The sequence below is a fragment of the Lampetra fluviatilis genome, chromosome 74 (assembly GCF_964198595.1).
Source record: "Lampetra fluviatilis chromosome 74, kcLamFluv1.1, whole genome shotgun sequence".
Lineage (NCBI taxonomy): Eukaryota > Metazoa > Chordata > Hyperoartia > Petromyzontiformes > Petromyzontidae > Lampetra > Lampetra fluviatilis.
Genome location: NC_136348.1, coordinates 832,025 through 857,062, shown reverse-complemented (window position 1 = coordinate 857,062; position 25,038 = coordinate 832,025). Strand labels below are relative to the sequence as shown.

General features: G+C 54.4%; 1 protein-coding gene and 1 long non-coding RNA gene across 2 annotated transcripts; both read right to left on the bottom strand.

The window, feature by feature from the left end:
* Window positions 1-721: 721 nt before the first annotated feature.
* On the bottom strand, window positions 722-16,310 carry LOC144953350 (UV excision repair protein RAD23 homolog B-like). The gene is given in 11 exon segments (XM_078883916.1): window positions 722-874; window positions 1,220-1,360; window positions 1,362-1,415; window positions 3,439-3,572; window positions 6,163-6,403; window positions 7,180-7,307; window positions 8,432-8,478; window positions 8,896-9,230; window positions 9,843-9,922; window positions 10,500-10,581; window positions 15,987-16,310. Coding segments are annotated over 11 exon segments (1,425 nt in total). The 5' UTR covers window positions 16,053-16,310; the 3' UTR covers window positions 722-757.
* A 6,974-nt stretch (window positions 16,311-23,284) lies between these two features.
* Window positions 23,285-24,437, bottom strand: LOC144953315 (uncharacterized). Its single transcript, XR_013640797.1, has 3 exons — window positions 24,365-24,437; window positions 23,704-23,741; window positions 23,285-23,374 (listed from the first exon to the last, which is right to left on the bottom strand). It is a non-coding gene; the product is annotated as an uncharacterized LOC144953315 (long non-coding RNA).
* Between the last annotated feature and the right edge of the window lie 601 nt (window positions 24,438-25,038).

Below are 25,038 nucleotides of genomic sequence, written 5' to 3'. Positions count from 1 at the left end.
TTGTAGTCGTGGTTGTGGTGGTGGGTTCTTGTGGTTTTGGTGGTTGTGGTGATTGTTGTGGCGGCTGCGGTAGTTTTGGTGGTTGGTGTGGTTGTGGTTTTTGGTGGTTGTGGTGATGGTATTTGTTGTCGTGGTTATTGTTGTGGTTGTCATGGTGATTAACAATCCAAGGACCCCACACATAACCACACTTATGATAACCACGTCAATGGTAACCATGGAGATGGTAACCACGTTGATGGTAACCACAGTGAGGGTAACCACAGTGATGGGGTTATCCATAGGGGTCCCTGTGGAGATCTACAGGGGTCTAGGAGTCTCAAATCATCCATGGGCATCACTCTAGGGGGTCCTTAGGGGTCCCTTTAGGGGTCCTTGTAAGTAAGTATAGGGCTCCCCTATAGATGTCTCTGTAGGGGTTCTTGTAGGGGAGTATAGGGGTTTCTGTAGGGGTCGCTGTAGGGGTCTCTGTAGGGGTCTATGTAGGGGAGTATAGGGGTTTCTGTAGGGGTTCTTGTAGGGGAGTATAGGGGTTTCTGTAGGGGAGTATAGGGGTTTCTGTAGGGGTCTCTGTAGGGGAGTTTAGGGGTCGCTGTAGGGGTCTCTGTAGGGGTCTTTAGAGGGGGTAATTCTCCCCCCCCCCCTCTCTCTCCTCCGCCCCCCAGTCCCCCATAAGTACCCTTAGCACCCTGAGTCTCACCCTCTATCCCCTCAGCACCCTCTCAGCACCCCCCTCAGCACCCCCCTAAGCACCCCCCTAGTCATCCCCATCTCCCTGCTGCTGGAGCAGGAAATTGGCGGCCATGTTCTCATTCTTCTCACAGGCGAAGTACGCCTGGACTACGAGCCCCTCTGGGAAGCCCAGATCCTTCAGCTGCTCACCGCACCACACCGCACCACACCACACCGTACAATACCACACACAACCACACCACACACACCGCACCACACCACACCACACACCACACGGGTGGAGAGAGAGAGTGAGTGAAGTACGCCTGGACTACGAGCCCCTTTGGGAAGCCCAGATCCTTCAGCTGCTCACCGCACCACACCACACACACCACACCATTCCACACAGGTAAAGGTATTACTCACCCAGGTAGCCTGACCTACACCGCAGCTAGAGGGAGAGGTCAAGTATGCAACATCATCATCAGCATCATCAGCATCATCACCATCCCCGAGTCTCCCCAAGTCTCACCAGCAAGTCTCTTACCCTCTCTATCGCTGCTTTCTCCTGGGGCGTGACTTGGATGTAATTCACTCCACCGCCTCCACTCCCCGCCGCACCTCCCAGTCCATCGCCATCACCGCCATCATCGCCATCGTCGCCATCGTCGCCATCACCGCCGCCCCCCGTCGCTGGGAGAGTTCAGCATGGAGATGAACTGTTCCTGGTGCTGGGAGATTTGCTACGGGCGGGGACAGCGGAGAGAGTTAGACCAGAGAACTACGCCGAGTGGCGTCCAGTACAAGGACAATGCAAACACGCGCTGTGATGATCATAATAACGAGCAGGAACCCGTGGAACTTCAGTGAGGATTTTACAAAGGGGGTCTCTGTTTCAAAGACATATACACACACACACAGACACACACATACACACACACATACACACACACATAGACACTCACTGTCACACGCGCACACACAGACAAAGATCCCCCGTTTCGCCTTAACAGACTGTCGGGGCGAGCGCTGTTAGCGAGCAGCTCCTAATGAAGGCCAGCACAGCACATGAGGGGGTGGGTGGCCAGGACCATGCCTTTGTCTCTCCAGTAGCGATGTTTACTACACACCACACCAGGTACTCATTTGAGGCTGAGTCGACCTAGGGGAAGCCCAGGAGCAGTGAAGATAATCGTCACTGGGGTTGGGCGCGAGGAGGAATCGAACTCGGTAGCGCTAAGCGCTGCACTACCGCTCCTGACACACAAGACACAAATCACAAACACACAGATGTAGTGACTGTGAATGTCACTGTGTGTGGTGCCGGGCTCACAAAGCCACGGCAGATAATGCGTTGTCATTACGTGCAGCCCGCTTACTGGGCGTGGTACCACCAGCCCTAGCGGGGCTTGGGTGAGCGCTGGTCAGCGTGGAGGCACCGCGTGCAGTGTGCGGTGCGGGCTCCCGGTGAGGGAGCGAGAGGGAGCGTCAGCCAAGGTTACATTGGGGCACGATACGCCGGTTGACCTGCCGACACGTCACCGGATGATATTGGAGGGGGGCCACCGGTGGACGGGGGCCGCTGGGCGGTCACGTGGTCTAAAGGAGCTCTCAGGAGCCTTCGGGAAAGAGCTCGAGAGATCTCTAAGGTGGGCGGGGCGAGGGGCGGAGCCAGCCCCAGCCCAGGGGGATATAACGGGGGGCCCGTGAGGGGCTCGGGGTTCTTCGTGTCGCTGGTGAAGAAGATCCACGGCGGGTTGAAGAAGCCTCCAGCCACGCGGTCCGGGACCCAGCTCGTGGTCCGGGCCGGGATAGCGAACCGTGTCTAGTTCTGCCGTAGTGTGGCTAGATGGGCGTTCAACACCCAAGTGTAGGTTGTGTTATGTTGTGTTGAGTTGGTGAAATAAAGTGTTGCTCCCAAGCCAACGTCTGTGACTCAGTTGGACTCACTACACGTGCACACACCCTCAACACATGCGCAGTCCCAGCGGTGACGTGAGGACTCATTACAGGATCGCAGTTGGGCGGTTCGTTCCGTCGGTGTGAGGAGGCGTTTGCAAGTTGTTTATTGGCGCAGTTTGTTTTTGCACGGGATGCGTTTTCTCCACGTTGTCGTAAGTGGCGGCGCTTTCGCCCAATGGGTGTTGTCCACTTACGATCATTGGGCCAATGAACGGGCCTCGGGAACAGAACCGGCTCGTAAGGTGGGGACTGCTCGTAATGAGTGATGATGGTGGTGCGTGGCAAATAACGTCGCATTTTCAGCACGGGGGTTACTAATTATTGCACGGACAGGGCGTCTCGCTATTATTTTATTATCATAAGTTTGTATCGCCGCGTTCACAGGTCATGTGTGCTACGTGACGGAACACTCAGCAAGGAGCCAGCCAGCCTGTGCGATGGTTGCTCAGTAAAATTGCGTTAAGGAGACCCATCGAAAGCGCCGATTGGTTGCAGCGCTTGACGTCACCACGACCAACCAGCCAATTAGAGGGCAGAGCGTTACAGAAAAAAGTCTCTTAGCGTATGTCTATAGAAGATAAATGATGATGATCTACGCATTGCCATTGTAACTGATTTGCATGCAACAGAGCTAGAGCCTCCTCCTTTATGGCGGAGAGGTGCAGGGAGACACGGGGAAACTCGGGGAGACACGGGGAGACACGGGAAAACTCGGGAAAACTCGGGAAAACTCGGGGAAACGCGGGGCGACGTGAGGAGGTGCGGGGAGACACGGAGAGATGCGGGGAGACTGGGGCAGGGTACCTGCAGGAGTTGGGGATTTTCCCGTCCCAGCTGCTGCAGCAGAGCGGGGAGCAGGGAGGGATTCTGCTGCAGAACCACCCTCATCTGCTGAAACTGGGGCTGGGAGCGCAGGAACTCCAGAGGATTCGATGCGGCTGTAGTGGGACACCATGACCACCACCAAAATCAACATCACCACCAACACCACCACCATCACTGTCAACACCACCATCACCACCACCTTCAACATCACCACCATCAACATCAATATCACCAACACCACCACTATCATCACCACCACAACCAATACCCGCCATTCGCCACTAAGTGATGGTGATATCATCACCATCACGTGAAGTGTAACAGGAGATCACGGGACAGACGCTGCAGGTGCCATGGGTTGACTGAGTGAGCTGACTGGTAGATGCATCAGCTGTGCTCCCTACTGTGCCAACTTGCTGTGTTTTAGCCGCCCGGCGCTCTGCTCGTTATTGTGAGCGTCGCTCATCTGCCCTCCGATGTTGCTGAAGGGCGACTGCCTCCCACTGCCCAGTAGCATCCTTCACCAGCCTCCTCCACAGAGGCCGATCTTGACACCGCTGGTACCAGTCGTCGGCAAGTCCACTCAGCTCCACGTCCTCCTGTACCACATCACTCCATCTCTTCTCTAGCCCGTTCCGTGCACGTTTAGCCCCCTCGATCCGGCCGAACAAAAGCTGCTTGGGCATGCGGTGGCTGGGCATGCGGGCTACATGACCCAGCCAACGCAGCCTTGCCTGCCGGAGCAGCTGAATGATGGGAATGTGTCCAGATATTTCAAGGATTTGTGGGCTCCTCACACAATCCAGCCTGGTTAAACCCAGAATGGATTGTAGGAATGCCTCTTAGTGGCACGCTCCAGGATCAGCAGCAGAGCCTCCAATGCAGCAATCACAAGATAATCAGCATACAATCAGCGAGGCTGACCAATAGGGAGCAATCCCTTGACCGCACCTGGGCATCGATCAGCCTCCGATTGTACCTGTACCAGATGGAAATTTCTCTGGTACAGACATAGAAGGCTTAACGAATGTGGTTAAAATAGATGTTAAATAATGTGGGAGCCAGAGGACATCCCTGTCACACCCAAAGGTGAACAGGAAATGACTACGACTCCCGGTCACGTAATTTTACCCAGCCCTGCCTACCATCATGAGGGTTCTTAATGATTGTGAGCAGAGTCAGGGACTCAGAAAGAACGAAGAACCCAGAGCCCAGATCTACTGATGGTATCATAAGCCTTGACCAGGTCAATAAAGTAGAGATGTAGGTCCTGTTGGAATTCCCTACATAGAGCCTGTACCACACACAGCGTGTAACACACCCAACAACCGCCATTCGCCACTAAGTGGCGTTGACGTCACCACGACGCTTGTGCCAGGCCATGTGCACCTTGAGGCCACGTGAAGTGTCGAACGCCCGCTGGCAGGAGGTCACGGGGCAGACCCAGATGCCACAGGTCGACTGACTGAGACGACTGGCTGATGCACCACCTGTGCCCCCTACTGTGCCAACTTGTTGTGCTTTAGTCACCCGGCGCTCCGCTCGTTGTTGTGAGCGTCGCTCCTCCGCCCTCCGTTGTTGTTGGAGGGCAACTGCCTCCAACTGCCCAGTAGCGTCCTTCACGAGCCTCCTCCAGAGGCCGATCTTGACACCGCTGGTACCAGCCATCGGCAAGTCCACTCAGCTCCACGTCCTCCTGTACCACATCACTCCATCTCTTCTCTAGCCCGTGCCGCGCCCGTTTAGCCCCTTCGATCCGGCCGACAAAAGCTGTTTAGGCATGCGGTGGCTGGGCATGTGGGCTACGTGACCCAGCCAACGCAGCCTTGCCTGCCGGAGGAGCTCAGCGATGGGACTTTGCCCAGATCTTTCAAGGATTTTTGAGCCAAACCCAGGATGGATCATAGGCAGACCAGCCTAAATGTTTCTAACCGGCGAAGATGTTCCATTAGGGGGGTCCACGTTTCGCAAGCGTAGAGAAGGGAGGGAATGACCGTGGCCGAGAAGACCTGAAGCTTCATGCGGAGCGATAGACCAGGTAGCTTGCACACAGCGTTGCGCGACCGATGAAAAGATGCCGCTCGACTGATTCGGAGTGAGACCTCTGCTGTTAAACCGGAGCCAGTCATGAGCACTCTGCCAAGGTATGGGAAACTCTCCACTCTCTCCACAACTGCCCCATCACCGATTGGGAGTTATGGGATGGAGTGTCCGATGGTACAAAATACCCAGGCAGGTGCTTAGTTTTGGTGGGGCTGATGGTAAGGCCCCACCTTTTGGTGGCAAGCTCCAGGTTCAGCAGCAATGGCCTCCAACTCCTGCTCTGAGTGAGCAGCAATCACCAGATCATCGGCATACATACCATGGTTGAGCAATAGGGAGCCATCCCTTGACCGCACCCGGGCATCGATCAGCCTCCCATTGTATCTGTACCAAATGGAAATTCCTCCGATACAGCTATTGAAGGCTTGACGAACTACGTGGTCAAAATAGGACATCCCTGTCGCACCCCAAGGTGTAAAGGGAATGGCTCCGACTCCCGGCCACGTAGTTTAATCCGGGTCTGCTTACCATCTTGAATGATCGTGAGCAGAGGGTCAAGGACAAACACACACTGCCTGTACCACTCACACAAAGACACCAAACACACATCACCACCACCATCACCACTATCAACACCATCAACATTAACACCACCATCACCTGTGTTCTGTCTCCGCTGGGGTAAAGGCTGTGAAGCTGCTGCTGCTGCTGCAGGCGTTGAGGTTGAGGAGGTGGTGGTGGTGGTGGTTGAGGGAGGTGAGGAGGTGGTTGAGGAGGAGGTGGTCGTGGTGGCAGTGGAGGTGGAGGAGGTGGTGGTGGGATCCGTGGGGACATCCACGGTAAGAGACGGAGCCACAGCATGAACGGATTCCGGAGCTGATCCCGAAGAACCTGGGATGCCCTGCGGACGCGAGGAGAATCAGGGAGTCACGGGGAGTCTTGGGGAGACATTAGGAGACACAGGGAGACGCAGAGAGACTTAGGGAGATGCGGGGAGACTCGGGGAGAGACGGGGAGACTCAGGGAGAGACAGGAAGCTCAGCGAGTGAGTGATTCTATGAGTGAGTGAGTCTATGAGTGAGTCTATGAGTGATTCTATGAGTGAGTGAGTCTATGAGTGAGTCTATGAGTGAGTCTATGAGCGAGTGAGTCTATGAGCGAGTGAGTCTGTGAGTGAGTGAGTCTATGAGTGAGTGAGTGTATGAGTGAGTCTATGAGTGAGTGAGTGTATGAGTGAGTCTATGAGTGAGTGAATCTATGAGTGAGTGAGTCTATGAGTGAGTCTATGAGCGAGTGAGTGTATGAGTCTATGAGTGAGTGAGTCTATGAGTGAGTCTATGAGTGAGTCTATGAGCGAGTGAGTCTATGAGTGAGTCTATGAGCGAGTGAGTGTATGAGCGAGTCGATGAGTGAGTCTATGAGTGAGTGAGTCTATGAGTGAGTCTATGAGCGAGTGAGTGTATGAGTGAGTCTATGAGCGAGTGAGTCTATGAGTGAGTCTATGAGCGAGTGAGTCTATGAGTGAGTCTATGAGCGAGTGAGTCTATGAGTGAGTGAGTCTATGAGTGAGTGAGTCTATGAGCGAGTGAGTGTATGAATGAGTCTATGAGCGAGTGAGTCTATGAGTGAGTGTATGAGTGAGTCGATGAGTGAGTGAGTCTATGAGCGAGTGAGTACCGTAAGCAGGTATTCCACCGCTCTGTCTGGGTTGTTGTAGCTTGCCCTCAGAGCAGACACGACTTTGGATCTTTCATATCCCATAGACACCATCTCTTGTACCATCTGTTCATAGGCCTGGCCAGTCACTGAGACACACAGAGACACACACAGAGACACTCGCAAAGAGAAACAGAGACACTTACAGAGATGCACAGAGACACACAGGGACACACGGAGCCACACAGAGCCACATGGAGGCACACAGACACTCGCAGAGACAGAGAGACAAATGTAGACACATCGAGACACACGGAGACATGCAGACACTCGCCGAGACATACACAGACACACAGAGACACTCACAGAGCCACAGAGACACACAGAGATACAGAGACACTCACAGAGCCAGAGACACACACAGAGACACACACAGAGACACTCACAGAGCCAGAGACACACACAGAGACACACATAGACACTCACAGAGCCACAGAGACACACAGACACACACATACACTCACAGAGACACACAGAGACACATAGAGATACACAGCGATACTCACAGAGCCACAGATACTCACAGAGCCACAGAGACACACATACACTCAGACACAGAGACCCACCGAGACACTCACAGACCCACAGAGACACTCGCAAAGCCACAGAGACACTCACGGACACAAAGCGATACACAGAAACACTCACATAGCCACAGAGACACACAGATACACTTACAGAGCCACAAGGACACAGACACACAGATATATTCACAGAGACACACAGACACACAGAGACACACAGAGACACTTACAGAGCCACACACAGACACACAGAGACACTCACAGAGACACACATACACACAGAGACACACAGACAGAGATACACAGAGACAGACACACAGATATACAGAGACACACACAGACAGACAGAGACACAAACACACAGAGACACTTAGAGCCACAAACACACAGAGACACACAAAGAAATGCACAGAGACACTCACAGAGCCAGAGACACACACAGACAGTAGTGATGGTGGTGGTGATGATGATCATGGTGGTGATGTTGGTGATGATGGTGTTGTTGATGGTGACGTTGATGGTGATTTTGATGATGGTGGTGGTGATGGTGATGTTGGTGGTGATGGTGATGTTGATGGTGGTGGTGGTGGTGGTGTTGATGGTGGTGTTGATGGTGATGTTGATGGTGGTGCTGATGGTGGTGGTGATGATGGTGGTGATGTTGATGATGGTGGTGTTATTAATTTTACCCAGAGCCGATGCAGCCTCCTTTGCCAGGTTTTGATTTCCAATATCACTGCAACATCAACATCACCATCAACATCACAATCGCTATCACCATTAACAACATTACCATCAAAAACACGATCGCTATCACCATCGACATCACCATCGACATCACCATCGACATCACCATCGACATCACCATCGACATCACCATCGACATCACCATCGACATCACCATCGACATCACCATCGACATCACCATCGACATCACCATCGACATCACCATCAACATCACCATAAACATCACCATCAACATCACCATCACCACCATAAACATCACCATCAACATCACCATCAACATCACCGCCAAAAACATCACCATCAACACTCCCACCCTCACGAATATGAATAACAATTGACCACGCCAAACCCTCATGAATATAAATGAAGCTTGACCACGCCCACATGAATAGTAATGAGCTCTCACCTCCCAGCCACCTCCTGCTCCTCCTCCCCTGGGGGCGTGGCCTCCTCCCCTGGGGGCGTGGCCTCCCCCACCCCAGGCCCCTCCCCCGTGGGCGTGGCCTCCACCACTTCGGGCCCTGCCTCTTTTTCTTCGAGGGTAGCGGGGGGTATGGCTGGGGTGGGGGTGGGTGTGGCCGGGGTAGGCGTGGCCTGCCCTTGTATGGGCGTGGTGGGCGTGGCCGGCCCAGGGGTGGGCGTGGCCGGGGGGGTGGTTGCCGGGGTGGTTGCCGGGGCTGGGGGGATGGGGGGAGGGGCTTCGGTGGGGGCCGGGGGGATGGGGGGAGGGGCTGGCTTGGGCTGAGGGGGGAGGAGAGGGGGGGAGAAGGGAGGGAGGGGGAATAGGAGACATCAACATCATCATCACCACCATCAACATCAACATGACCATCACCATCAATATCAACATCACGGTCAACATCACCATGGACACCTTCTAGCCATACCTCACCCCGGTTGCTATGGGTGCCTCACCCCGGTTGCTATGAGGACCACACCCCGGTTGCTAATGGGCCCACAGTCAAGTTGCAATGGGTATCTCACCTAGGTTGCTATGGGTATCTCACCTCGGTTGCTATGGGTGCCTCACCCCAGTTGCTAATGGGACCACATTCTGGTTGCTATGGGTACCTCACCCCAATTGCTATGGGTATCTCATCCCAGTTGCTATGGGTACCACACCCAGGTTGCTAATGGGCCCACATTCAAGTTGCTATGGGTATCTCACCTCGGTTGCTATGGATGCCTCACCCCAGTTGCTAATGGGACCAAATTCTGGTTGCTATGGGTACCTCACCCCGGTTGCTATAGGTATCTCACCCCAGTTGCTATGGGTACCACACCCCGGTTGCTAATGGGCCCACATTCCAAGTTGCTATGGGTACCTCACCCCGGTTTCTATGGGTATCTCACCTTGGTTACCATGACGACCACGAAGCTCTTCTCGTCAATATTGTAGTCACAGACTGCAGACTCATCGCTCAGAATCTTACCTGGGGTCACACACAGAGAGAGACAGACAGCACACGTCAGGGGTACGAGCCGGTGTCTCACCGCCAGCGTCTCACTACAGAACCTGCCACTAACAGCCTGCTAGAGGCGAATAGGGGGGAACAGGCGAGTGGGTAGGTGAGTGGGTGGGTTGGTGCGTAGGTGCAGAGGGAGGTGAGTAGATAAGTGAGTGGGTAAGCGAGTGGGTAAGCGAGTGGGTGAGTACGGATGTAGGTGAGTAGGCAGAAGGTAGTAAGTAGGTGAATAGGTAGCTGAGTAGGTGAATAGGGAGGTTAGTAGGTGAATAGGTAGGTGAGTAAGTGAATAGGGAGGTCAGTAGGTGAGCAATTATGTGAGCAGGTGAGTAGGTAGGCGAGTAGGTAGTTGAGTAGGTAGGTGAGTAGGTAGGTGAGTAGGTAGGTGAGTAGGTAGGTGAGTAGGTAGGTGAGTAGGTAGGTGACCAAGTAAGTGAGCAGGTGAGTAGCTAGGTGAGTAGGTAGGTGAGTAGGTGAGTAGGTAGGTGAGTAGGTAGGTGAGCAGGTGAGTAGGTATGTGAGTAGGTAGGTGAGTAGGTAGTACCGGCGTAGATGAGCTTCTGGGAGTCGGCTGGGAAGGCCTCACTGCCTCGCTCCTCCTCAATCCTCACCTTGAGCTCCCGCACCTGGGGGGAGGGGCACGGTGAGCAGTGGTGAGGATGTGGGTCTCTGTGTGTGTGTGTACAGGCTGTGTGTGTGTGTGTGGTACAGGCTGTGTGTTTCCGGCAAAACAACCCCCTACCTCCTCGCGGTGCCGGACGGGCAACTCTGTCGTGGACAGTGCTGTGGGGGGAGGGCCAATGCCCATTGGCCTCTCCCCTCATGGCGTCTGTGACCACCACAGTGGCTAAACGGGGGCTCTGGACGGGTGCGAGGGGCTGGTAACCCCTCCACCTTCAATTCATTACCACTAAACCACGAATTAAATATGTAACTTATAGCTTGTGCCGGAGGCCCCGGGGGGACAGGCGACCATGATGCCTCCTGGCCAAACCCCAATGGGCGGAGCCAGGAGATTGAATCTTTACCCTCAGGGCTCCTCCAGAAACAAAAACCACTTCGTGTGGCCACGTGGAATGTTCGAACGCTCACTGTGGAGGAGAGGCTGCCACTCCTTTGTCGGGAGCTGGACCGGTACTGCCTGGATCTCTGTGGCATTCATGGGGTCTGGTGGACCGGTTCTGACTCCTGCCACCATGAGGGGTGGACAGTCCTCTACTCGGGACAGGAGACTGCCTAACAACAGGGTGTGGCTCTTCTTTTGAACAAAAGAATGAAGGAGGCATGGGAGCATGGCGGTGAGGTGTGGGAAGCTGTAAGCCCCAGGCTACTTTGGGCTCGCCTTTCCATCAACCGGAGGCGAGGAGTAGTGGTCGTGGTTACTTATGCCCCCACCGAAGACAAACATCCGTGGAGGGATGCAGGCAAAGCCGATGAGTCAGATGCCTTCTTTGACCTCCTGTCACAGGTGCTGGCTAAAGTGGCCCCTCGGGATAGAATCATCTTGTTGGGTGACTTCAATGCCTGAGTTGGTCATGAAACTGGCACCTGGTCTGGAGTGATTGGAGGGCATGGGCCAGATCAGATCAATAACAACGGTAGGAGGCTGCTAGATTTTTGTGCAGCCCATGGGCTTGTAGTTACCAAAACGCTGTTCCGGCATCGGCGCATCCACACACCATCATGGATGCATGCTGGGTCCAAGCAAGAACATCTGCTGGACTACATAGTGACGGACCAGCGGATGCGAGCCCATGTCCTTGACACCAGGACCTACCGTGGAGCTGATCTGCCCTCTAACCATCGACTAGTCATCTGTAAGATGCACCTGCCATTCTTCCACTCCGGTGGTGGGTGTACACCCAGGACCCCATTCCAACCTAAAGTGGCCTGGTCTCAGTTAGCTGATGAAAGTTGCAAGCGAGAATTTCATTATCGCTTGCGGCTGGGGTTGGCATCGTCCCCCACTCCTCCTGATGTCGAGGGGAAATGGGCGAGGTTTAGGACTGTGATTCATGCAGCTGCAATGGCTGCTTTGGGTACGCGGTCCAGACCTCCCCAGAGTCCCTGGCTAACAGAGGAGGTGTTCAGGATAGTTGAGAAAAAGCGACAGGCCCACTCTCATCGGCTACAGCATCCCACAAAAGAGAATGAGGAGGCTTACCGCAGCCTTCGCTCGGAGGTTCGGAGAGCCGTGAGGCGCTGCAAGGATGGGTGGTGGTCACGGGTTGCTGAAGAGATGGGAGTCTGCTTCAGTGGCCCGCGATCACAAATCATTATTTAACTCCACCAAAAAAGTTACCTGCAGCACCACACCTATTACCATCATTAGGGGAAAAAACGGTCATTCAATCTCTGACCCCCAGGAACAGGTTTGCAGATTTGCTGAGCATTTGTGAGGTCCTGGGGGAGGGGAAATCCCTCAGCCTGGAAAACATCATGGGACAAAGTGGGGATGACCCTGCTGAGGCTGTGGTGCCTCATATATTGGAGGAGGAAGTCACCCCCTGTGAGTGGTTGGCTGAGGAAGTACTGAAGGTGATCCAGAGTCTGAGACCAGGAAAGGCACCGGGTAGAGCTGATCTCCCAAGTGAAATGCTGAGGGAGGGTGGCGGTTGTGCACAGACTGCCCTACATGACATCATACCGACAGTCTGGGCCACTGGGCGGGTTCCGCAGGATTGGAAGGATGCCCTGGTGGTCCCCCTCTTTAAGAAGGGGGACCGCACAAACTGTAACAACTACAGGGGCATCTCACTCCTCAGTGTGCCGGGAAAGGTCCTGGCAAGGATTATTCAACATCGCCTTGCTAGGCACGCTGAGGAGAGGCTTGCGGGCCACAATGTGGTTTCAGCAAAAGGCGGACCTGCACAGATGCCGTATTTTCTGTCCGTCTGCTACAGCAGAGGTGTAGGGAATTCCAACAAGACCTACATCTCTGCTTCATTGACCTGGTCAAGGCCTATGATACCATCAATAGGCCTGTGCTCTGGGTTGTTCGTTGTGGTTTTGGAGTCCCTGACCCTCTGCTCACGCTCATAAAGGACCTTCATGATGGTGAGCAGGCTCGGGTAAAACTACGTGGCCGGGAGTCAGAGCCATTCCCTTTACACCTTGGGGTGCGACAGGGATGTCCTCTGGCTCCAACATTATTTAACATCTATTTCGACTACGGAGTTCGTGAAGCCTTCAGCAGCTGTACCGGGGGAATTTCCATCTGGTACAGATACAATGGGAGGCTGATCGATGCCCGGGTGCGGTCAAGGGATGGCTCCCTATTGGTTAACCACGTTATGTATGCCGACAATCTGGTAATTGCAGCTCACTCAGAGGAGGAGTTGGAGGCGCTGCTGCTGAAGCTGGAGTGTGCGACTAAGAGGTGGGGCCTTACCATCAGTCCCACCAAAACGAAGCACCTGCCTGGGTATTTTGTACCATCGGGCACTCTACCCCCACAACTCCCAATCTGTGATGGAGCAGTTGTGGAGAGAGTGGAGAGTTTCCCATACCTGGGCAGTGTGCTCATGACCGGCTCCGGTTTACCAGCAGAGGTCTCACTCTGAATCAGTCGAGTGGCATTATCTTTTCATTGGTTGCGTAACGCTGTGTAGAAGATACCTGGTCTGTCGCACCGCACGAAGTTTCGGGTCTTCTCGGCCACAGTCATTCCCTGCCTTCTCTACGCTTGCGAAACGTGGACCCCCCTAATGGAACATCTTCGCCGGTTAGAAACATTTAGGCTGGCCTGCCTACGATCAATCCTGGGTTTAACCAGGCTGGATTGTGTGAAGAGCTTACAAATCCTTTAAAGTCCCATCGGTGAACTCCTCCGGCAGGCAAGACTCAGTCAACTGCGTTGACTGAGTCATGTTGTCCGCATGCCCAGTCAACACTTGCCTAAACAGCTTTTTTTCGGCCGGATCGAGGGGGAGAAACGGGCGCGGCACGGGCTAGAGAAGAGATGGAGTGATGTGATACAGGAGGACGTGGAGCTGAGTGGACTTGCCGATGACCGGTACCAGCGGTGTCAAGATCGGCCTCTGTGGAGGAGGCTCGTGAAGGACGCTACTGGGCAGTTGGAGGCAGTCGCCCTCCAACAACAACGGAGGGCGGAGGAGCGACGCTCACAGCAACGAGCGGAGCGCCGGGTGGCTAAAGCACAGCGAGTTGGAACAGTAGGGGGCACTGGTGGTGCATCAGCAAGTCATCTCAGTCAGTCGACCCGTGGCACCTGGGTCTGCCCCGTGACCTCCTGCCAGCGGGCGTTCGACACTTAACGTGGCCTCAAGGTGCACATGGCCTGGCACAAGCGTCGTGGTGACGTCACCGCCACTTAGTGGCGAATGGCGGTTGTCTGAGTGTCTGTGTGAGTATCTGTGTCAGTGTGTGAGTGTCTGTGAGTGCGTGAGTGTCTGTGTGAGTGTCTGTGAGTGTGTGTCTGTGTGTGAGTGTCTGTGAGAGTGAGTGTCAGTGTGTGAGTGTCTGTATGAGTATCTGTGTAAGTGTGTGAGTGTCTGTGTGTGAGTGAGTGTCTGTGTGAGTGTCTGTGAGAGTGTGTGTCTGTGTGTGAGTGTCTGTGAGAGTGAGTGTCAGTGTGTGAGTGTCAGTGTGTGAGTGTCTGTGTTTGAGTGTGTTAGTGTCAGTGTGTGAGTGTCTGTGTGAGTATCTGTGTCAGTGTGTGTGTCTGAGAGTGTCAGTGTGTGAGTGTCTGTGTGTGAGCATCTGTATGAGTATCGGTGTCAGTGTGTGAGTGTCTGTGTTTGAGTGTCTGTGTGTGAGTGAGTGTCTTTGTGTGAGTGTCTGTGTGTGAGTGTGTGAGTGTCTGTGAGAGTGAGTGTCAGTGTGTGAGTGTTTGTGTGTGAGTATCTGTGAGAGTGAGTGTCAGTGTGTGAGTGTCTGTGTCAGTGTGCGAGTGTCTGTGAGAGTGTCAGTGAGTGTCTGTGTGAGTGAGTGTCAGTGTGTGAGTGTCAGTGTGTGAGTATCTGTGTCAGTGTGTGAGTGTCTGTGTGTGAGTATCTATGAGTATCTGTGTCAGTGTGTGAGTGTCTGTGAGAGTGTCTGTGTGTGAGTATCTGCGTGAGTATCTGTGTCAGTGTGTGAGTGTCTGTGTCTATATTTGGCTGATGATGTTAGGCATGATTACTGCGCACGTGATTCGAACTATGTTGATGCTGTTGATGTTGTTGGTGATGGTATTGATGGTGATCCTGATCGTAGTTATGTTAGTTACATCAATAGTGATGTTGATGTTAGTGGTGCTGTTGATGTAAGTGGTGGCGATGTTATTGCTGATAATGTTTATGCTGCTAGTGATGATATTGATGTTAGTGGTGGTGATGATATTGATGGTGGTGATGATGTTGATGATGTAGGTGGTGATGGTGTTGGTGTTTGTGATGAAGGTGATGGTCATGATGATGATGTAGGTGATGATGTAGGTGATGATGGTGGTGATGGTGTTAGTGTTGATGTAGGTGATGGTGGTGTTTGTGATGCTGTCGATGTAGGTAGTGATGGTGATGATGTTGATGGTAGTGATGTTGATGGTGATGATGTAGGTGTTGATGATGTTAGTGATGTTGATGGTGATGATGTAGGTGTTGATGGTGTTGATGATGTTAATGGTGACAGTGATGATGTTGGTGATGTTGATGATGTAGATGGTAGTGATGTTGATGGTGATGATGTAGGTGTTGATGATGGTAGTAATGATGATGTAGGTCATGGTAGTGAAGGTGATGGTGGTGATGTTGATGGTGTTGAGGGTAGTGATGGTGTAGGTGTTGTTGTAGGTAGTGATGTTGGTGATAGCGATTATGTACAGTATGTAGTAATGGTGTTGACGATGTTGGTGATGTAGGTGATGATGGAGGTGATGGTAGTGATGTAGATAATGATGGCGATGGCAGTGATGGTGTTGATGGTGATAATGTTAATGGTGTTGAAGATGTAGGTATTGATGTTGTTTATGATGGTGGTGGTGGTGATGTTGGTAATGATGTTGATGGATGTAGCGATGCCATCCTCTCACCGTTCTCGTCCCCTCGATCTCCACACGGAATGTCTGCTGCTGGAGCGTCTTCAGCGTCACGATCATCGTGATGGTAGTGATGTGGTGGTGATGGTGGTGATGATGGTGGTGATGATGGTGGTGATGGCGTTCTTGATGTTGCTGTTGTTGATGATGTTGTTGCTGATGTTGATGATGTTGTTGATAATAATATTGTCGCTGATGATGATGTTGTAGTTGCTAATAATGATGATGTTGCTGATGATGTTGCGGCCTTCACGCAGCCACCATTACTCAGCGCGCGCTGACGTCAACGCGCACGGAAGAGGCAGTGCGAGATGACGTCCGCACGCTAGTCGTACGCGCTGACGTCACCGTTCCGCACTCGCGCTTCTTCCGTGACGTCATCACGCTAGTTATACGCGCTGACTTCACCGTTCCGCGCTCGCGCTCGTGACGTCGCCGCGGAACCGGGGGAGCCCGTGCGCGGTGACGTCACGACCCCCGCACGATGCTGCCTCGCCAACGGAAGTGTCGCTTGCGCGTTGACGTCACCATTAATCTCGCGGTGACGTCATCGCTGGCGAAGGAGCCAGAGCGCGATGACGTCTGCGCGTACAACGCGCGTGACGTCGCCATGCGCGGATCGGCCCCACGCTGCCCGGTGACGTCAGAGCGTAAGACTAGCGGGATGACGTCAATGCGCAAATCGCGTGACGTCACCACGCACGGAAAACACCGTGCGCGGTGACGTCACGCACGGCTAGCCGAGTCGGGGTCAAACTCTCCCCGCTTTGTCACCCTCCCCGCTGTGTCATCCTCCCCGCTGTGTCACCCTCCCGCCACCACCACCACCGCCACAAGATTGTTTGACGGGGGCGTTGCGAATCGCGGGGAAAAAATTGTTGCGAAGAGAACGAAAACCAACGAACGAGACGAGACGTGTCCTGGCAAAAAGAACATTCAGACGCATGCAGCTCTGGAGCCGCAGGTCACCGAGCCCTGCTTTTACCCTTGAGCCAAGAACGTGCGGTCAGGGGAGGCAGGGGGAGGCAGTGCCTCACCTGCCATACTCCAATGAAAATCGCTGTTACGAAAAAATAAATAAATAAAACATTTCTGATTTTTTTTCACTGATCTGTGCTATAGATGTCATCCCTGTACGATTCCAATCATGACAAAGAGATAGTAGCGGGCACGCGCTTATTGCCCGCGCTCCATCCAGTTACTGAGGGGTTGCGCAATCAGAGGGGAGGCTGAGCTCGTCGCTGCCTCACCTCTCGTCTCTCTTCTCTCCCTGTATTTGCAGCGGAGCTCCGCAAATCTGGCGATTTTGACTATAAATAATTAGAATCGTACAGAAATTACATTTATAACACAGATCAGTGGGGGGGGGGGGGGGGGAAATAAAACATTTTATTTGATTATTTTTTACTTTTCGTAACAGCTAATTTCATTGGAGTATGGCAGGTGAGGCTCTGCCTCCCCCTGCCTCCCCTGACCGCACGTCACTGCCTTTCACCCGCGGAGGCTCGCATATTTAACACCGTCGGCTTTCGCGACCAAAAACGAAACATTCGAGTGAGATTTTGGCACGCTGCATTAAAATACAGAAACGAATATCAGCCACTAAAGATGAATGCCGATGAGTGGGGAAGCCCGATTGTGCAAATGTACCGCCTATAATAGGGGCAACGAAATAGGAGAAAGGGAGTGGAGCCACAAGGCCTCATCCATCGTGGGAGTGTGGAGCAGCCACGCGCAGCGCTGCCGAACAGTGCAGCCCGAGACGCCGTGAGTGCCGTACCTGGGGCTGAGTGCGCTGTTGTGGAGTGACTCATGCAGCCAGCTGTGATGGCTGCAGGGTTTGGTGGCACATGTTGTTTATTGTGAAAATTCGGTCACAGTTCCTATGATCACTGTTTCATTACTTTTATGGCTTTATTTTGGTGATTTCGAAAACGTTTTTTGGTTTGGCCATGTTTGTTTGTTGGAGTATGGAGTTAGACTGATGGCCTTAATCTAAGTTGTCTTGTGGTTGTTGTTGTTTGACTTGCATCCCACTGGGATTTTTGCACGCAGCGTTGGTGTGCGGTGCTTTTTTCTGGAATATTTTGCTGTCTTTTCCTGGATTTTCTGTTTGCACTTAAGTCACATGGTCACTTTAAGATCTTCTTGGTTCTTTCGGTAAAGTCACGTAGAAGGGAAATAATAAAAATAAAACATAATAAAATACAATTTTCACGACGTTTCGGCCACAACGCAAGCAGCCGTCCTCAGGTGAAGAACAGGGCTGTCATTAGGACGCTGTCTTTCCGACAGCCCTGTTCTTCACCTGAGGACGGCTGCTTGCGTTGTGGCCAAAACGTCGTGAGAATTGTATTTTATTGTTTTATTTTTATTATTTTATTATTTCCCTTCTACGTGACTTTACCGAAAGAACCAAGAAGATGAATCCCTGCAGTCACGAAAGCTTTAAATCGAAATTCACTTTAAGATATTTTCTTGTTCTCGTTCATGTGTTTGCTTGTTGCGTGTGCACCCGATTCAAGAGCCGAATGGCTCACAGGGCTACACCTAATAAATGAAACGGAGAGGTGTGGGTCCTGTCTCTACTGCTGGAGTGGGGAGAGACAACTTCAAGAGCTGGGGGTGAGCAGCGTCGACTCGGTTGGGAGTGCGTGGACTCGTTAAGCCGAGAACGACGAGAATGTCAATAGCTGCAAGTGACGTCACATTTCTCACCCCCCCCCCCATCGTCACAAATGTCTGACCCCCCCCCAGCTCACCGATGGGACTTTGCCCAGATCTTGCCCAGACTCGCACACACAGACTCATACACACACAGACTCACAAAAGACACACACTCATCCACTCACTCACCCATTCTGTGTCTGTCTGTCTCTCTCGCTGTTCCTCGCTCTATCTCTCTGTTGTATCTCTCTGTCTCTCTATCTGTAGCACTCACCCACCCACTCACTATGTCTCTCTGCATATCTCTGTTTCCATCTCTATGTCTGTCTCTCACCCAGCCACTCACTCACTCTCTCTGCCTGTCTCTGTCTCTCTCTGTCGGTGTCTCATCCTCATCTGTCCCACCCCCCTCCCCCATCTGTCTGCCACTCACCCCAGGCGGTGACGCTGTGGTACCGCGCCCCCCCCCCCCGTCCCGAGGTGCTGCTGGGCTCTCCCCGCCACTCCGCAGCGGTGGCCGTGGAGGCCGCTGTGCAGGAGTCTGTACTGTGGTTTCTGTACTGTGGAGTCTGTACCGTGTCTCCCGCATCTTCCGGTGAGACGGTCGTAGCTACTCTGGACTCTGTACTGTCGAATTACCATAGACTCAGCACTGCCCAAAGACTCAACACTGCCCACAAACTCAACACTGCCCATAGACTAACACTGCCCATAGACTCAACACTGCCCATCTCTCTCTCCCCGTGTCCCTCTCTCCCTGTCTCTCTCCCCGTGGAGGCTCTGCCCAACTTCCAGACGTCTATCCCCAAGTGGATGGGCAGCACACTGGGCAGCTCCGTCAAGACGCTGAACCCTGCCGGCCTGGACTTGCTGAGCGTGAGTCACCCACGCAGACAGTCAGTCACTCACACATTCATTCACCCGCTCATTCACCCACCCACCCACTCAGCCACCCACCAACTCACTCACCAACTCACCCACCCACCAACTCACTCACCACCTCACCCTCCCACATACCCACTCAGCCACCCACCAACTCACTTCCTCCCCCACTCACTCAACCATCCACCAACTCACTCACTCCCTCACCAAATCACCTACCCACCAAGTCACCCACCCACCAAGTCACCCACCCACTCACTCACCACCTCACCCACCCAGCCACCCACGAACTCACTTCCTCCCCCACTCACTCAACCACCCACCAACTCACTCACTCCCCCACCAAATCACCTACCCACCAAGTCACCCACCCACCAACTCACTCATTCAAATAACGATCAGCACCACATCTCATGAGGCTGCAGATTTATTTTAGTGAACACAGAAAATCACTCCCCGTGTCTCACCCCCCCCATGTGTCACACACCCCCGTGTCTCACCCTCCCGTGTCTCACCCCCCCCCCCCCGTGTTTACCCTCCCCACCCCCGTGTCTCTCTCCCTGTGTCTCACCCCCCCCCCGTGTCTCACCCTCCCCCCCCGTGTTTACCCTCCCCACCCCCGTGTCTCACCCCCCCCCGTGTCTCACCCTCCCCCCCCGTGTCTCTCTCCCTGTGTCTCACCCTCCCCCCCCCGTGTCTCTCTCCCTGTGTCTCACCCCCCCCCCCCCCCCGTGTCTCACCCTCCCCCCCCCGTGTCTCTCTTCCTGTGTCTCACCCCCCCCCCCGTGTCTCACCCTCCCCCCCCCGTGCCTCACCCTCGCCCCCCCCGTGTCTCTCTCCCCGTGTCTCTCTCTCCCCGTGTCCCTCTCTCCCCGTGTCCCTCTCTCCCCGTGTCCCTCTCTCCCCGTGTCCCTCTCTCCCCGTGTCCCTCTCTCCCCGTGTCCCTCTCTCCCCGTGTCCCTCTCTCCCCGTGTCCCTCTCTCCCCGTGTCCCTCTCTCCCCGTGTCCCTCTCTCCCCGTGTCTGTCTCCCCGTGTCTCTCTCACCCCGTGTCCCTCTCTCCTCGTGTCTCTCTCCCCGTGTCTCTCTCCCCGTGTCTCTCTCTCCACGTGTCCCTCTCTCCTCGCGTCTCACTCTCCCCGTGTCTCACCACCCCGTGTCTCTCTCCCCGTGTCCCTCTCTCCTCGCGTCTCACTCTCCCCGTGTCTCACCACCCCGTGTCTCCTCCAGCTGGTGCCGCTGTCTCTCCGCCCCCTGCTCTCTCCCTGTCCGACCACGCCGATGTCTGCCGGGCACTGTCCGCCGAAGGCTGTCCGCTCTTCACCATGCTGTCTCCGTGCGCCTGGTAAGCGATGAGCGTGTCGGCAGGCAAGCCCAGCCTGCGCTTGTACACACGCCTAGATAGACAGAGACACACAGTGAGTGAGACAGAGACATTGAGAGACAGAGACACAGACAGAGAGATGCAGACAGATAGAGAGAGAGACGCAGACAGACACCGTCAGAGAGACACAGAGACAAAGACACGGTCAGAGAGACACGGCCAGAGAGATGAGACAAAGACACAGCCAGAGTGAGTGGGAAAGTGAGAGTAGGTAGATGAGTGAGTGGCTAAGTGAGTGGCTGGGTTAGTGCGTTACTGAGCGAGTAGGTGAGCGAGCATGTGGGTGAGCGAGCGAGTGGGTGAATGAGTAGGTGAGTGAATGAGTGGCTGAGTTGGTGAGTGAGTTGGTGAGTGAGTGGGTGAGTGAGTAGGTGGGTGAGTAGGTGGGTGAGTAGGTGGGTTAGTTGGTGAGTGAGTGAGCGGGTGAGTAGATGAGTGGGTAGGTGAGTGAGTGGGTGAGTGAGTAGGTGAGTGTGTAGGTGGCTGAGGTGGGTGAGTAGGTGGGTGAGTTGGTGAGTGAGTAGGTGAGTTTGTGAGTAGGTGAGCGTCTCGCTCACCCGATGGTGATGACGGCATCGCTGCTGTCAGCGTTGGAGGTCCACAGGGCGATGCGGTCTCCCTTGCGTCTCACGCTCACCACGGCACCACACACCTGCTCACCGTACGGGGTGAGCGCCTCACCAACCAGCATCAGCAGCTGTGGTGGGTGAGTGAGTGGGAGAGTGAGTGGATGAGTGGGCAAGTGGCCGAGTGAGTGGGTGGCCGAGTGAGCGGGTGGCCGAGTGAGCGGGTGACTGAGTGAGCGAATGGCTGAGTGGGTGAGTGGCCGGCTTTGTGAGCGAATGGCTAAGAGTAGGTGGCTGAGAGTCGGTGAGTGGCTGAGTGGGTGAGTTGCCGGCTGAGTGAGCGAGTGGCTTGGTGAGTGGCTGAGTGGGTGAGTGGCCGGGTGAGTGGGTGGCTGAGTGAGCGAGTGGCTGAGTGGGTGATTGTGTTTGTGGGTGAGTGGCCGAGTGAGTGAGTGGCTGAGTGACTGGGTGGTTGAGTGACTGAGTGGCTGAGTGGGTGAGTGAGTGAGTGGCTGGCTGAGTGAGTGGCCGGGTGAGCGTCTGCTCACCACCACAACTACTCCTCACCGTCTCCAGCCACAGGGCATCCAGGTCCAGGTAGCGCTGCTGCTTTGTGAGTGAGATCAACCATCGTCCACCAGCTAGGTTCGCAGGGTCTTCCCACATTGGAGTCACCCCCTCCTAGACAACACAGCGGGTGGGTGGGTGAGTAACTGGGTGAGTGGGTGAGTGAATGAGTGGGTGAGTGAGTGGGTGGGTGAGTGAGTGGGTGGGTGAGTGGGTGGGTGGGTGGGTGAGTGGGTGGGTGGGTGGGTGAGTGGGTGGGTGAGTGGGTGGGTGAGTGGGTCGGTGAGTGAGTGGGTGAAATGAGTCAGTGAGTGGGTGGGTGGGGTGAGTGGGTGGGTCAGTGAGTGGGTGAGTGGGTGAGTGAGTGGGTGAGAGGGTGGGTGAGTGGTTGGGTGAAAGTGGGTGGGTGGACGAGTGAGTGGGTGGGTGAGTTGGTGAGTGGTTGGGTGAGTGGGTGGTTGAGTCGGGCGGTGACTGGATGAGTGATTGACTGAGTCACCTTGAACATTGCGTAGTCACTGCCGGCTATGAGACGGCTGGCTGGCTGGATGTGGTTGTAGAGACTACGGGGGGAGAGAGAGATTCACTCACCCAGCCACTTAGCCACCCAGCCACTCACCCACTCACTCACCCAGCCACTCACTCACTCACCCAGCCACTCACTCACCCACCCAGTCACTCACCCACTCACTCACCCAGCGAGCCAGCCACTCACTCACCCAGCCAGCCACTCACTCACTCACCCAGCCACTCACTCACTCAACCAGACACTCACTCACCCACCCAGCCACTCACCCAGCCACTCACTCACCCACTCACTAACCCAGCCAGCCAGCCACTCACTCACCCAGCCAGCCACTCACTCACCCAGCCAGCCACTCACTCACTCACCCAGCCACTCACTCACTCACCCAGCCACTCACCCACTCACCCAGCCACTCACTCACCCACTCACTAACCCAGCCAGCCAGCCACTCACTCACCCAGCCAGCCACTCACTCACCCAGCCAGCCACTCACTCACCCAGCCAGCCACTCACTCACTCACTCACCCAGCCACTCACTCACTCACCCAGCCACTCACTCACTCAACCAGACACTCTATCAATCCCCCCATCACCACCGTTGTAACCATCATCAACACCACCACCATCACCTCTATCACCACCACCATTACCCCCATCACCACCCCCATCACCACCCCCATCACCACCCCCATCACCTCCAGAACATCTCCACGGATTTGAAGCTGATGATGGGTCTCAGGTTGAGGTGCCATGGGCGAGCCTTCCCATTCTTCATGAACCACAGAGTCCATCTTAGTGGTGGTGGGGGTGGTGAGGGAGAGACGTGGTGAGGTGGTGAGAGACGTGGTGAGTTCGTGAGGGAGACGTGGTGAGTTCGTGAGGGAGAGAGACGTGGTGAGGGAGATATTCCCCCTGTAACAATTCACGACACACGAATCGATTCTTTCGCAAGCCCCGCCCCTCTCAGCCCCTCCCCCCTCAGCCCCCTCCCCTCTCAGCCCCTCCCCTCTCAGCCCCCTCCCCTCTCAGCCCCTCCCCCCTCAACCCCCTCCCCTCTCAGCCCCCTCCCCTTATTCCCCCCAGCCCCTCCCATCACCACCCCCAGCCCCGCCCCTCGTACCGGTTCTGCAGCGCGTGCTCCACTCTGCCTCGCGCCTCCTGAGGGGAGTGGAGGTAGGGTGGGAGGTCACGTGGTGGTCGCGTTGATTCAACGGTGAGTGGGTGGGTGAGTGGGTGGGTGGATAGGTGAGTGGGTGGATAGGTGAGTGGGTGGATAGGTGAGTGGGTGGATAGGTGAGTGGGTGGATAGGTGAGTGGGTGGATAGGTGAGTGGGTGGATAGGTGAGTGGGTGGATAGGTGAGTGGGTGGATAGGTGAGTGGGTGGATAGGTGAGTGGGTGGATAGGTGAGTGGGTGGATGAGTGAGTGGATGAGTGGGTGAGTGGGTAGGCGAGTGGGTAGGCGAGTGGGTTATAGTGGGTGGGTTAGTGGGTGGGTGGCTTAGTTTAAACGCCATTGAATAAACACGCAAAACAAGTTTGTTTTACTTCAAGTTTAACCATAAATTAAATGTTGCTTTGACTTTCGTGACTGCAGGAATTCATATTCTTTGGGTCTTGCGGTAAAAGCCACGTAGATAGAAACATTATAAAAAAATATCACGACGTTTCGATCGCAACACAAGCAATCGTCATATTATTTTTCTATCTCCGTGGCTTTATCGAAAGACCCACATAATATAAATTGTTTATCGTTGATACGCAGTATGTTGTTTGCCTTACCATTGTTGTAGCGACGGAGTCGATTATCTTTCCCACCAAAATAAACACAACGCAATCGCTCCCGTCGTCGTCCTTGTTACTGTCGTTATTATTGTTGTTTAAACGTGTATTTCTTTTATATTGCGAGGAAAAGTAAAAAAAGCAAGAAAATTATCCTCACCGGGAATTCACCACACGCGAAACGCACGTGGCTCCCAATTTAACAGGGGCGGGGTTTGGGGGGTGACGTCACTAATATCGTTAGCTAAGCCAATGGGAAGAAGTTTCGGGGGTGGAGGGGTGGGGGTTGGAGGGGACAGTGGGGGGTGACGTCATTAAACTCGACCAAAGTCAGCGGGGGGACGGGGGTTATGGGGGTGAGGAGGGGTCGGGGGTTGACGTCACCAATCTCGCGAGCAAAGTCAATGGGAAGAAGTGTCCCGCCAAAATGTAATGTTGGGGGTTGGGGGTGACGTCACTAATCTCGCCAGCAAAGTCAATGGCGGTGTCCCCCCCCCCCAAATTAGCAGGGATGGAAGGGTGACGTCACTAATGTCATCAGCAAAGTCAATTTGGGAGGTTTCCCGCCAAATAACAATGGGTTAGGGGTTGACGTCACTAAACTCGCCAGTAAAGTCAATGGGGGGAGGTTTCCCGCCAAAATTTCAAAGGGGGGGGGGAGGGGGCAGTTTGGG